This window comes from Elephas maximus, chromosome 16 (genome assembly GCF_024166365.1).
Source record: "Elephas maximus indicus isolate mEleMax1 chromosome 16, mEleMax1 primary haplotype, whole genome shotgun sequence".
NCBI classification, from domain to species: Eukaryota; Metazoa; Chordata; class Mammalia; order Proboscidea; family Elephantidae; genus Elephas; species Elephas maximus.
The window spans coordinates 19907081-19920469 of record NC_064834.1 but is presented as its reverse complement, the minus strand read 5'-3'; the positions used below and the strand labels follow the sequence as shown (position 1 = coordinate 19920469).

General features: G+C 36.6%; 1 protein-coding gene across 4 annotated transcripts in view; it reads right to left on the bottom strand.

Moving 5' to 3' along the window:
• Nucleotides 1–1573: 1573 nt before the first annotated feature.
• Nucleotides 1574–13389, bottom strand: part of HERC4 (HECT and RLD domain containing E3 ubiquitin protein ligase 4) — a 140426-nt gene continuing 128610 nt past the window's right edge. For 3 of the 4 annotated variants that reach the window (XM_049855993.1, XM_049855994.1, XM_049855995.1), the window contains 3 exons: nt 10444–10627; nt 3110–3212; nt 1574–2047 (listed from right to left, as the gene is read on the bottom strand). In XM_049855993.1, coding sequence (XP_049711950.1) covers nt 1839–2047; nt 3110–3212; nt 10444–10627 — 496 coding nt within the window. In that variant the 3' untranslated portion in view covers nt 1574–1838. The remainder of the gene's footprint in view (nt 2048–3109; nt 3213–10443; nt 10628–13389) is intronic. The other variant, XR_007513508.1, reaches the window with a different exon arrangement.

The following is a 13389-nucleotide window of genomic DNA, read 5'->3' as shown; positions in this document are numbered from 1 at the left end:
GTGCTACAATTTACTCAGTATTTGCCTACTCTGATCTACAAAGTTCAGGAGATTTTCTTACTGTGTTAAAACATGGCAATTTGAAAAATGTCCAATGTTACTTTAACTTTTTTTTTAATCTCCTTGCTGTTAATGCTACCGCATTACAGTCTGCAGCAACAGAGGGAAGAAAAGAGTATCAGTAATATTTACCCAAAGTAAGCCTTGCACTCTGCGCTCCCAGGTTAAGATGCTAGGTCCTTGTTAAAACACCTGTCCACTAAACTCCATCTGCTCACAGATCAGCTTCATAGCTCACGAATTACTGATGAAAAAAGCACTTAACACCTACATACATATAGCTGTTTCCTATTTGAACAGTTACACACTACCCTCAAGGAATGGATGCACAGGGAAACAGGATATAACACCAGGTACGCGGGAGCATTTTCACAGAGAAGAATGCTACTTTGAGGAAAATTGCCTTAGGTGAGAATATTATTTTAGTGCTTCTACCTATAAAAAGACACCGATGGTTCACTAGTAAAAAATGTTGTATTTAAGTTAAACTAACCCAGGTCCACAATCCCCCATCCTAAAACCCTTGGGCTCAGCTACATTTTGTATATTGTATTACACACCACCTTCACTGGTGCCTGGGGCAACACCTAGACCAAAATAAATTTATACAGGAATGAGACAATTCAAAATTTAAGAGACCTTCCCTGAGACATCCCCCTTTTGGAAGACTTTTCAATCTTATATGAGAACCAGTGAAAGTTTAAATATTAAACCAATAAATCTTTATTATTTAAAGTTTTCACGGCATTTTTAAAATAAATTTTAAAAATAAATATTTGCATTATAGGTGAAAGTCACATGTATTGCACTGACTCGCTTTTACAATGTAATGATAGAACTAAGCATAAGCACCAAAAATTAAGATTAAAAAAAAAAAATCCAAGGAAATAGTTCTAAAGCACTATGAAAATTCTGAGTAAACACTAACCTGCAGCATCAAAAGTTTTGAAAGGTATAACCCAGTGATTGGTTCTCATAGTAGCCAATGTTTCTATTCCTGGCAACTGCAGGACAAAGTTTTTCCATGACTAAATTTTAGCTTTCTGATAACCTCCCATCAGTAGCAACTCAGTATTCACAAGAGAGGGAAGAACTACAAGTTATTTAGGATAGCTCCTATCTGTAATTTTGGTTTGCATAAAGTCATTTATTCTAGCAAAAGAACAAAGGTTGTGTTCTTACCATGGTATTTTTTTTTTGTTTTTTTTTTTTTTTGCCTTTACAGATTCTCAGAGCAATATTTAGTGGATATTTAATGGTCATAATTTTTAAACTTTGAAAGTCAGCTCAGCTCAATTACAACCATAGAAACTGTACTGGTATCAGAACATAACTATTTTATTACAAAACTTAACATTATTTACAAAATGAAAAAATAATCAAAACGCTATTGCAGGCCAAAGTTAAAGGCTTTTCACCCAGTGATTGAAGAAAAATTAAGCAATATTTCCATGCACTCACACACCAATCATTTTTGAAATATGCAAACTCTTAAAATTCATGTTAGTAGAACTTTAATGTATTCACAATACTTATATATTTATTGGAAGATGGCAAAAAAAAAAAAAATCCATGGTTCTGTACAGTAAGTTTGATATTGACACAGTTTTTTCATTTTCCTTTGAGATTTTTTTGGCTTTCATGAGTAGCAGTGAACATTTTGCAAGTAAGAATCACAACAGTACCTCTACGTCACCTCGCTGAATTCATCACCACAAGAATGACACGAACAGTTTAATGCTCTTGCACTAAACTCAATAGTTGTCACAATTCCAAAGTTATATTAAACTGAAGCCTTCATTGTGATCAATAGCTTGGATCAGTTTAGATCGTAGAGTTTCTTTGTCTGTATATTTTGGAAGATCCAGAAGATTAAAACAAGTATGAGAAACTGGAAGATATTCTTCACCACCTCCTGTTGACTGAATGACTAGCTTTAGGCTCTTCATACCAAGAATAGGAATGCGATCACTACCTGTCAAGAATACTGCCAAGAAAAAAAAAAAACAATCATTAAGCCAATCACTTTTTATGAAAACAATACACAGTGCCATGTTATTTAGCAGACAGTCACTGTAACAAAGTTTCACATTAACATTTGCTCCAATGTGGAAGCCTAGCTCCACAATTTGTGGGAGACAAGGTTTTTGAGACACATACTAATTACACCATCCAAATAATATTTCCCGTTTAAAAGTATAATCTTAATATGGCACACGGGTGGTGCTTCATAACTGGTGAATGAATGTTGTTACTGACAAAAACATTTTAGGGACTCCACTTTTGGGAAGGCCTGTCAAGACCGAGTTTATAAACCAAATATAAAAATGCAGTTTTGATTATAATTCCTTTTTCTAGTTGTTTTGTTTCTGTGTCATTTAACAATAATACATAATGGGCAGCCAAAACTCAAATCACTTTCAAAGGATTGTATTACAGTATTTGTCAATATCGATACTCATATGCAAAACAACTTAACCAAGACTCTTGTATCAATTCTCAAAAAAATGCCCAAAATAATTCTTTACCAACATCAAGAGTATCAAAGAGAATGTCACTGATTTAAATACATAAATTCAGATGACTTTATTTAAAAAGTAAAATTTCAACAGATGAAAGACACAGATTAGGTTATAAATGAGGGAACTAAGGCCTAGAAAAGTTAAGTTCTATTTCCTATAGAAATTTCCAAAGTTTTGATGCTGAAAGCAAAGGAAATAAAGACAAACACAGAAAAGAGCTACACACCAGAGTTCGTTGTAGAAAATTCTAAAGAGAATTCTACACTACTATTTTACTGTATCAGAGTTATGGCTTGGTTCTTTCAATTCTATTTTGGAGGCAAAATGAACTTAGATTTTGAAATAATGCAGATTAGCTTTTCTAAAAAAAAAAAAAAAAATGACTCTCAAGAATAAAAACAGTATCTTGGAATAATATATATATATAAAAAACAATCCACCAAAATGAATCAATTAATATTCTATAAGATAAAGTTAATAATTAGATTCCATTCTCATAAAATATACAACTAGTTAGAAATACTTACACAGAAATTGTTTTTTCTTTTCCAATGGTAACTCATGAAATACCTCCCAGAAAATTTTTATCGTAGGATGTTCTGCCCAATACTCTCCTTTGTATTCTGTATTCTAAAAACAACAATCTTTTATTAATATTAAGGGGTATTAGTTTTGTATTAAATTTTGCTAACTGGCTTTCTTAGAATACAAAGCTAACATGGTGTGTAAGTTTGAAACTCAGTGATCCTCCGGATTATCTACTATTTCATGGGCATTTTGCAACGTGACGTGCTTAGTTCCAGGGAAGGAAATATGTGTGAATCAGCAAAAATGTTTCTCCACCACTTCAAAGAAAGTGACAGGATTGTAGTATCTTCAAAAGAAAATATCCAAATAAGAATAAACTAGAATTACTGAATTAATGGATTAAATTTCAACATAGAATTATCTGTGATAATCATAAAATTTTCTTTTCCCACATTTACATCAGAAGTAAAATTATTTTACATTCTATTGTCCCCTGAAATATAACAGTACTGAGAACAACACTAGGAGCTCTGGTGGTGCAGTGGTTAAGTGCTCAGCTCTAACTGAAAGATTGGTGGTTTGAACCTACCAGCCGCTCTGCAGGAGAAAAATGTGGCAGTCTGCTTCCTTAAAGATTAGAAACTCAATGGGGCAGGCCTACTCTGTTCTATAGGGTCACTAGGAGTCGGAATGGACTCAATGGCAACAGGTTTTAAGAATGACATTAATAATCTTCTGTGACAACCAGTTCCCAAGACGACCCTCATTGATCTCTGCCTCCTGATATTCATGCCCTGTGTCATCCCGTCCCACAGTGAACAGGCCTGACTTGGGTAATCATTAGGATATTGGAGATATGAGGGAATATACGAGGCTAGATCATAAAAAACACTGGCTTTTGTCTCTCTTTTAGATCACTTGCTCTGGGGGAACCCAGCTGCCATCTCACAAGGACACTCGACCAACCCTATGGCAAGAGGTCCTTGTGGTGAGAAACTCATTCTGCCTGCCAGCAGCCATGAGAGTGAGCCATCTTGGAAGCAAATCTCTAGCTTTAATCAAGCCTTCAGATGATAACGATACCAACCAATATACATTTTATAATTTTTTTTTATGATGGTAAAGTATACACAATGTAAAATTTGTCATTTTAGCCATTTTTTATTGTAAAATCCAATGGCATCAAACTTGCTAAACCAGTAGAGATTAGATGAACCTCCAAGATTATCACCATGGGATATCCTTTAAACTTGGAATTCAAGCCACTCCCAGAGGTCACATTTCAGCCAAATGACAGACTGGCCCACCAAATAAATAATATCACTCGTGAGTACTGTGCTCCTCTAAATAATCACCTAAATGAAACCAAATGGTAAACATTTTCCCTAGATCAAAGATGAGAAGGTAAGGGGGGACAGGGAAGAAAGGTGAAGAGAAACAGAACAAGAATGGAAATAATGAAAATGTTGATATACTGTGAAAAATGTAACCAATGTCACTGAAAAATACGAATAGGAATTGTTAAATGGGAACCTAACTACCTGTGTAAACTTTTACCAAAAACACAATTAAAAAAAAAAAAAAATCTGATGGCATTAATTATATGCAACCTTCACCACCGCATGTTTCCACAACTTTTTCATCACCCCAAACAGAGTCTCTGTACCCATTAAGGTGTAACTCTCTACTTCCCCCTCCACACAAGCATTTGTCTATTCTAGATATTTCACATAAATGGAATCATAACGTATTTGTCCTTTTGTGTCTGGTTTATTTCACTTCACATGATGTTTTCAGGTTCATCCATGTTGTAGCATTAGAACTTCATTCCTTTTCATGCCAGCCAAGATCTTGACTATAAGCTCTTGAGACTCCTGGGCCAGAAGCACCCAACTATGCCACTCCTGAATTGCTGGCTCACAGAAACTGTGTGAGCTAATAAACGCTCATTGTCATTTTTAAGTCACCAAGTTTTAGGGCAAATTGCAGCAATAGGTAACTAATACATTTCCCCTTTCAGAAGTATTAGCAATAAGAGAGATGGGGTAGGGGTAATAAATTTACACTGTGAAGTGTTCTTGCAATCCAGCCACACATGGCCTTAACTTTTAGCCTTAGATACAAAGATCTTTCCAGCATTGGGGCCTTTAGACACACTGTTCCCTCAGCCTAGACTACTGAAGACACATCCTCTTTTGTCCTTCGTTCATCAGGCTAATTTCTACTTGTCCTTTAGGGCTCAGATTAAATGTCACCTAATTCATTCACTGGAAACCCTGGTGGCATAGTGGTTAAGTGCTACGGCTTATAACCCAAAGTTCAGCAGTTCGAATCTACCAGGCACTCCTTGAAAACTCTATGGGGCAGTTCTACTCCGGGCCGCTATGAGTCCAAATCAACCTGACAGCAACAGGGGGTTTGGTAATTCATTCTGATTCATTCAATGAATACATAATAAGTTTTAGTCAATGTTTTGGGGCCCAGAGAAAATGCAGTGAACAAAATCCTTACTGACCATTTAGTGAGAGTTTCCCAAATTTGTGTGGCTTATGTTAGGTTCATCCTTTTATATCATTCACTAAAACCTTACTCTTGCTTTGTATTTATCACAGTTTAATTAAGTACTTAATGTCTAGCTTCCTTATTAGACTAAACTCCAGGAGTGCAAAACACATGTCTCAATCTTATTTACCGCTGTCTAATTTCTTGTATAATATCAGGCATCCAAAAGGTGGTCAATAAATATTCACTCATGGGTATGTTGAGTTTTGGGCTTGCCCTATTTATAGCCATGATTATCTCACTCACTAAACTCTCAGTAATGCAAATCCAGTTTCTATAAAATATTTACTGTTATTTGCAAACATGTTTGGAGAAAATGACTTAAATTCTAGAATAAATTTTATTTTTTATTGTACTTTAGATGAAGGTTTACAGAGCAAATGAATTTCTCTTAAACAATTAATACACATTGTTCTGTGATGCTGGTTGCCAATCCCACTGACATGTCAACACTCTCCCCTCCTGCCTTCTAGTCCTTGACCCGGAGCTGGTATACTCATTTAGTCTCACTTTATTTTATGAGTCTCTCTAATCTTCGGCTGAATGGTGAACCTCAGGAGCGACTTCAGTACTGAGTTAAAAGGGTGTCCAGGGGCCATACTCTCTGGGTTTCTCCAGTCTCTGGCAGGTCAATAAGTCTGGTCTTTTTTTTTTTTTTTTTTTCCAAGTTGGAATTTTTTTTATAATAACTTTTATTAAGCTTCAAGTGAACGTTTACAAATCCAATCAGTCTGTCACATATAAGTTTACATACATCTCACTCCCTACTCCCACTTACTCTCCCCGTCTTGAGTCAGCCCTTTCAGTCTCTCCTTTCTTGACAATTTTGCCGGCTTCCCTCTCTCTCTATCCTCCCATCCCCCCTCCAGACAAGAGTTGCCAACACAATCTCAAGTGTACACCTGATATAATTAGCTCACTCTTCATCAGCGTCTCTCTCCCACCCGCTGACCAGTCCCTTTCATGTCTGATGAGTTGTCTTCAGGGATGGTTCCTGTCCTGTGTCAACAGAAGGTCTGGAGAGCATGACCGCCGGGATTCCTCTAGTCTCAGTCAGACCATTAAGTTTGGTCTTCTTATGAGAATTTGGGGTCTGCATCCCACTGCTCTCCTGCTCCCTCAGGGGTCCTCTGCTGAGCTCCCTGTCAGGGCAGTCATCGATTGTGGCCGGGCACCAACTAGTTCTTCTGGTCTCAGGATGATGTAGGTCTCTGATTCATGTGGCCCTTTCTGTCTCTTGGGCTCTTAGTTGTCATGTGGGCTTGGTGTTCTTCATTTTCCTTTGCTCCAGGTGGGTTGAGACCAATTGCTGCATCTTAGATGGCTGCTTGTTAGCATTTAAGACCCCAGACGCCACATTTCAAAGTGGGATGAAGTCTGGTCTTTTTTTTGAGTTAGAATTTTGTTCTACATTTTTCTCCAGCTGTCCAGGACCCTCTATTATGATCCCTGTCAGAGCAGTCAGCGGTGGGAGCTAGGCACCACCTAGTTGTGCTGGACTCAGTCTGGTGGAGGCTGTAGTAGTTGTGCCCTTGTGTCTTTGGTTTTCTTCATAGAATTAATTTACTGACTTATTTAAACTAAAGTCTGTGAGCATGTTGGTGGGGAATGAAAGAAGGATGCTTAAAGTTTTGTTTTGATCTGGGGATATATATATACACACACATACACACCAAAACTGAACCCACTGCCATCGAGTCAATTCCAACACATAGTGACTCCATGGGACAGAGTAGAACTGCCCATAGGGTTTCCAAGGAGCACCTGGTGGATTCGAACTGCCAACTTTTTGGTTAGCGGCCAAACTCTTAACCACTACACCACCACGGTTTCCATATATATAGAGATTAACACACATACACATATATATAACTTAGTATAGTTTTTTCTGATTTATGAGATTGATCTGTCTCATGAATCAGAAGAAACCAAAGTACATTGAAGTATAATAAAATACATTCTGTCTTACTGAATGAACACTTCTATCAACAATCTCTTCAGGCAAGGTTTTAAGTACTTACTGAGTATTCTTCTAGGCATCGAGAATACAGCAGTGAGAAAACAAAAATCCTGCCCTTGTGGTTACATTGTAGTGGGGCAAAGGGGTGACAGAGAATAAAGATAAATAAAATATATATTATGTCAGATTCAAAGAAAAAAAAAATGAGTGGGAGACAGGTAACATGTAGGGGATTGCAATTTTAGACAAGGTATCCAGGAAAAGTATCTGAGAGGGTATAAAGAAATCAAGGAGGTAAAAACAAGAACCATTTGGGACTATCAAGGTAAAGGGAATTCCAGGCAAAGGGAATAGCAATACAAAGGTTCTAAGACTAGAGTGTGCCTGGAGGGTACTAGACTCAGCAAAGAGGCCAATAAGACCATAGCAGAGTGAGAAGAAAGAGATGAGGCAAGAAGGGTCAAATTATACAGGATCTTTAGGTCATTGTACATACTTTGTTTTACACTCTAAGTGTGATGAGCAGCCGTTATATCATTTTCATTTTAGGATGACTGGATGTGAGGTCCATTTCCGTTGGGGACCCCTTAAAATCAGTATCTACAGAAGTCTTCTCTTGAGCAGGTCAATTTACCGCCCCCCCGCCCCCAAAGAAACCTTGAATCTCCTTCCTGGAGTATTTAAGCCTGGTTACCAGTCTTCTGGAAACCCTGGTGGCATAGCGTTTAAGTGCTATGGCTACTAACCAAGAGGGCGGCAGTTCAAACCTGCTTGGAAACTCTATGGGGCAGTTCTATTGTCCTATAGGGTTGCTATGAGTCAGAACTGACTCGACAGCAGTCGTGGGTGGGGTACCAGTCTTCTGGGTGGCATCCTCAGTTTTACCTGTTTTCAGGATTTTAAAGCCTCTCTCCAAAGTTGTCTTTTGCTGAGTAGGAGAGGGAACACAAGAGGTCTAATGATTTAATTGGATTTGAAGTAATTCTCCTGCTTTTAGCCCAACCCCACATTCCTGCCATTGGTAACATGGTATACCAATTCCTGATTTTTTTTAGATATTTGAGGATAAAAAATGGGTTGCCTCTTGATGACTCTCCCCCTGGAGGTTTAGGATTAAATTTGCTCTAAGTCACTAATCACTTACTACTTGTTTTACATCTTCAAAAGCTCTCTCTTGTTCACTAAAATTTTTGGAGGTGTATTTCTTTATTTCCACTCTAGTAAGATTTTGGAAGGGAACAGAGATAAACATGTGTTTACTCCACTATGTTTAACCAGAAGACTGTAATTATTGTTTTTAATGAAAAAAATTTTATTCCTTAATAGACAGTAAAATTGGCTTTTTCTGGTGTGTGTACAGTCCTATGAGTTTTAAACACATGTATAGTTTTGTGTAACCATCATCAAAATCAAAATATACAGTTCTGTCACTCCAAAAAACTCTGTGCTACCTCCTCTCTGTATTCACACATACCCTCCATTCCCTCTCCCCCCATCACAGTTTTGTCTTTTAAAAAATGTCATATAAATGGTACCATACAGTATGCAACAATTTGGGACTGGCTTCCTTCATATCACTTCTGAGACTCATCTAAGGTGTTGCGTGGATCAACGGCTCATTCCTTTTTATTGCTCAGTAGTATTCTGCTGTATGGATACACTATAGGTTGTTTGCATCCATTTACCCACTGAAGGACATATGGGTTGTTTCCAGTTTTGGGCTCATTAACAGATTTTTGGGTGGATGTAATTTAATACCTAGAAGTGGGACTGCTAGGTCATATAATAAGTGTATGTTTATAAGAAACTGCCAAATGGTTTCCAAAGTGGCTGTGTCATTTTGTATTCCCACTAATACTGTACGAGAGTCCCTGATGCTTGGTATCCTTGTTAGCACTTAATATTGCTGGAATTTTTTATGTTAGCTATCCTCACAGGCTGTGCAGTACCTAATTATTAACACAAAAATTATCAAGGCTGCTAATATACAAAGATAGAAAAAAAATTATAGGTCAACCCTGAATATATCTTTCTCATAGCTAATCTAACCTAGAACTCTGTAATAAACGTTTTTCTGAAGAAATATCTGAGAATTACTTGAATGGAGAGGAAGAAAAAAAAAGTTGTTCAAAAAATTCAGTCTCCCAAATTTCCCCTTCATTAGTTAAAAAAAAAAAAACTTAAAACTTGCTCCCAAAGGATATATTTAAGGCACTAGAAATGAAGACCAGGAGCAATATTTACTGTCTGATAAAGAATTTAACACTGAGACTAGTCAGAAAAAGAGAAAACAAACACATTATGTATTACAAGTGCTTTTCATAATGGTTTTCCTACAATTGAAAACCAAAAACCAAACCAAACCCAGTGCCGTTGAGTCGATTCCGACTCATAGCGACCCTATAGGACAGAGTAGAACTGCCCCACAGAGTTTCCAAGGAGCACCTGGTGGATTTGAACTGCTGACCCTTTGGTTAGCAGCCATAGCACTTAACCACTATACCACCAGGGTTTCCCTACAATTGAAGTAGAGTGAAAATGTATTCAGTTTTAGCCAGGGCTTCTATTCAGCTTTTGTTGCAGGTGATGTTTTTTATATAAACATCACCAATATCATAAAATAAAAAAATGCTATCTCTAATTCATATGCAATTCAAATTCATTTAAGCAGAGTACAGTGTTTTGCTATAAAATGACAGTAATAAATTACGTAACATGGAAAACAATAAATGGGAGAACAAGATTTCTACCAATAAGCCATGTTCTTTTGCCCTTCCATTTAAACAATGTCATAGACTTGTTTTTTCCTACCTTTTCCAGTTCCCTCCAATCATAGTTTGTATTTCCAATCACCATTGCTTGTAGCTCATTAGGCTGGAAGAGCTGAAGGACTTTTCCTCCACAGACTTTATGAAAGCCCGCATGAAAGGCATCAAATAAGGAAGCCACTGATTTGTTGAATATGTAATCCACATAAGCATCAACAAACTCCTGACTAGAATTAAAAAGCACGCAAGTACAGAAGATTATAAAAATTATTTTTTATGGAGAATACATAATATAGTCTTATTACAACTCTGAACGCTCCTGCGTTGTTTTTTTTTTTTTTTTAACTAATCTACAAAACTGAGAAAGTAAGAGTTCAAAAGGGCCAAGGTCTTCATGGAAAAGTCTATCATTCTTTCTGTACAAAAATCTGTATACTCATGAGGCATGCAGACTCATTTCACAATCATTTGTAGGGTACTCCTAACTGGAACACGTTGTTTGCTAGTGGGCCAAACACCAAACCCGTTGCCATCTGGTCGATTCCGACTCATAGTGACCCTATAGGACAGAATGGAACTGCCCTATAAAGTTTCCAAAGAGCACCTGGCAGATTCAAACTGCCAACCTTTTGGTCAGCAGCTGTAGCACTTAACCACTACACCATCACGGTTTCCTGCTAATGGGCAGAACAACGCAAATGACTCTCAAAATAATTTTTAAATATTCACAAATTATTGAGAACTTATATGCACCATCCCACATACATGCCTAAATAAGTGATCTGTTAAAATATATTAAAAAAAAAGAAAAATTTTTATAAAAAATGAGACCTTTGGGACCCAGACTATTTGACAGACCACAGAGCCTTTTTATTCCCTGGGGTTTCAAGGACTCTGAACAACATAGGCAGCTATCTGGTCAAACAAATAATGAGAATGGGTAATAAAGGACTTTGGTATTTCACACCTTTATCTTCCAAACAATGAAGGATGATTCTACAAATAGGAATACCAATAAAGTAAAAAATCTACAGATAATCTTTTTATCAAGGTTATAAAACAGTTCTTAAAAAGGAAAAAAAAAAAAAAGAGGTTAAAATAGGATAACCAGAAATTTATCAGTGTTACTTGGGTCTAAGGAAAAAATCAAATAGCGTATTTTATTAGGTTCTGGTGAGACGAAACTATTTTGTAATGTACTTAATATAACGCACAATTTTATGATTACTCTAACTGGAAAGTCAATTTTTTTATACTAGTAAGTTCGTTAAGCACAAAAGGCTAAATTTTTTTATGTGCCAACATATTTTTTGCCCCCAATGCTTTCATTATTTAACTAGGACTGGTAATACAAACATCAAAATTCTTTAAATTATTTTTAAACAAATCTACATGAATCTCTCTATTTAATTAAGAGGATTAATTCAACAACAGAAACTTTAAAAGCAGGAAAAATATCTTCCCAAATCATAGTCAAAAAAAAAAATTTTTTTTAAAGGATAGCTAGAAGTACCTAAAAAAAATTCACATCTTTTAAAAAATTTTATCAAAACAAGACATATGCATAGTTTAAAACATCAAATAGTAATAAACATAACAGCAAACATTTATGAGCACATACATGTGCTAGGTACTATTCTAAGCATCTTATAATTGTTTCATGTAACCCTAAGAACAGCCGTATGCAGTGGGTATCATTATCATCCCATTTTACAGATAAGGAGACTGAGGCATGTCGACATCAACTAACTTACCTTAAGCTATACAACTTCGAACTTGCAGAATCAAGAATCATCTAGATCAAGTCCCTGGCAAGAGCTAGTCTGTCTACAGAATTATAACAGAATAGAAGAGACAAAGCAGTGCTCTGTCCTGTACCTCTCCGCCTGAATCCCGGCTATTCAAAGGCAACTATTTGTTAACTCTTTTTGCTATTCCTTCTGATATTTACCTTCAAATTTCTAACAACATAGTTCTGTTATTCCTTGATTTTCCATTTTAAATATCTATTGCAAAAGGTGAGGTTTACCTGGTATTTTAACTGCCCCGCTCCCACATTTCCTTTCCCCACGCTCCCATTTTACTTATGTAACAATTTTTGGTTCAATAATCACTGTTGTTATGATTATAAATTATTCACAGCGCAGCTACAGAGTGTTTCACGGTTCCATTTCTTTTCTTAAAAGAAAATTTTTGTTTGCCTTAGTTCACTGCTTCATCCCCAACTTCTCCAACGTGAGTCTCCTCTAGGTTCACTCAAATATATTAGATAGCACCACTTCCATTTTTTCTCCTGGACACAATCATTCTGTCCTCTTTCCTCTTGATCCAACCTGGATTGGTTGCCCTTTCTAAATCTAGGAATTCCTCTTTGCCTCTCTCTCCTGTATTGGATCCTTTTTTTTTTTAATACTATCTTCCTCTTTCTTGGTTTAATTCCTTGTTTTGGTAGAACATACCCTCCAGTAACTTTCTGTAAAAAATACATCAGAAGTAAATTCTCTGAGACTGTGCATATATGGAATTGTTTTTATACACCCATATACTTGATAGTTTATAGACACGGAATTTTAAGTTAAAAATAATTTTCTCCCAGAATTTTGATTTTCTAGCTTCCAGTGTTGTTTTTTAGAAAACTGATGTTATCCTGACTCTTAATTCTTTGTATATGACCTACTTCTTTCTGGAAGCTTTTAAGGCCTGTTTCTCTATGGATTTTAAAATTTCATATAACTTAAAAGCGGCAACCCTCGGTCATACAGTTAACACACTTGGCCGCTAAACAAAAGGTTGAAGGTTTGAGTCCACCCAGAGGTGCCTTGGAAGAAAGGTCCGGTGATCTACTTCCAAAAAAATCAGCTGCTGAAAATCCTACAGAGCACAGTTCTGCTCTGACATATGGGGTCACCATGAATCAAAGTCAACTTGAAGACAACTGGTTAACCGGTGCCTTGGGATGGTTCTGTTTTCCTTTCCCATGCTTTCAATC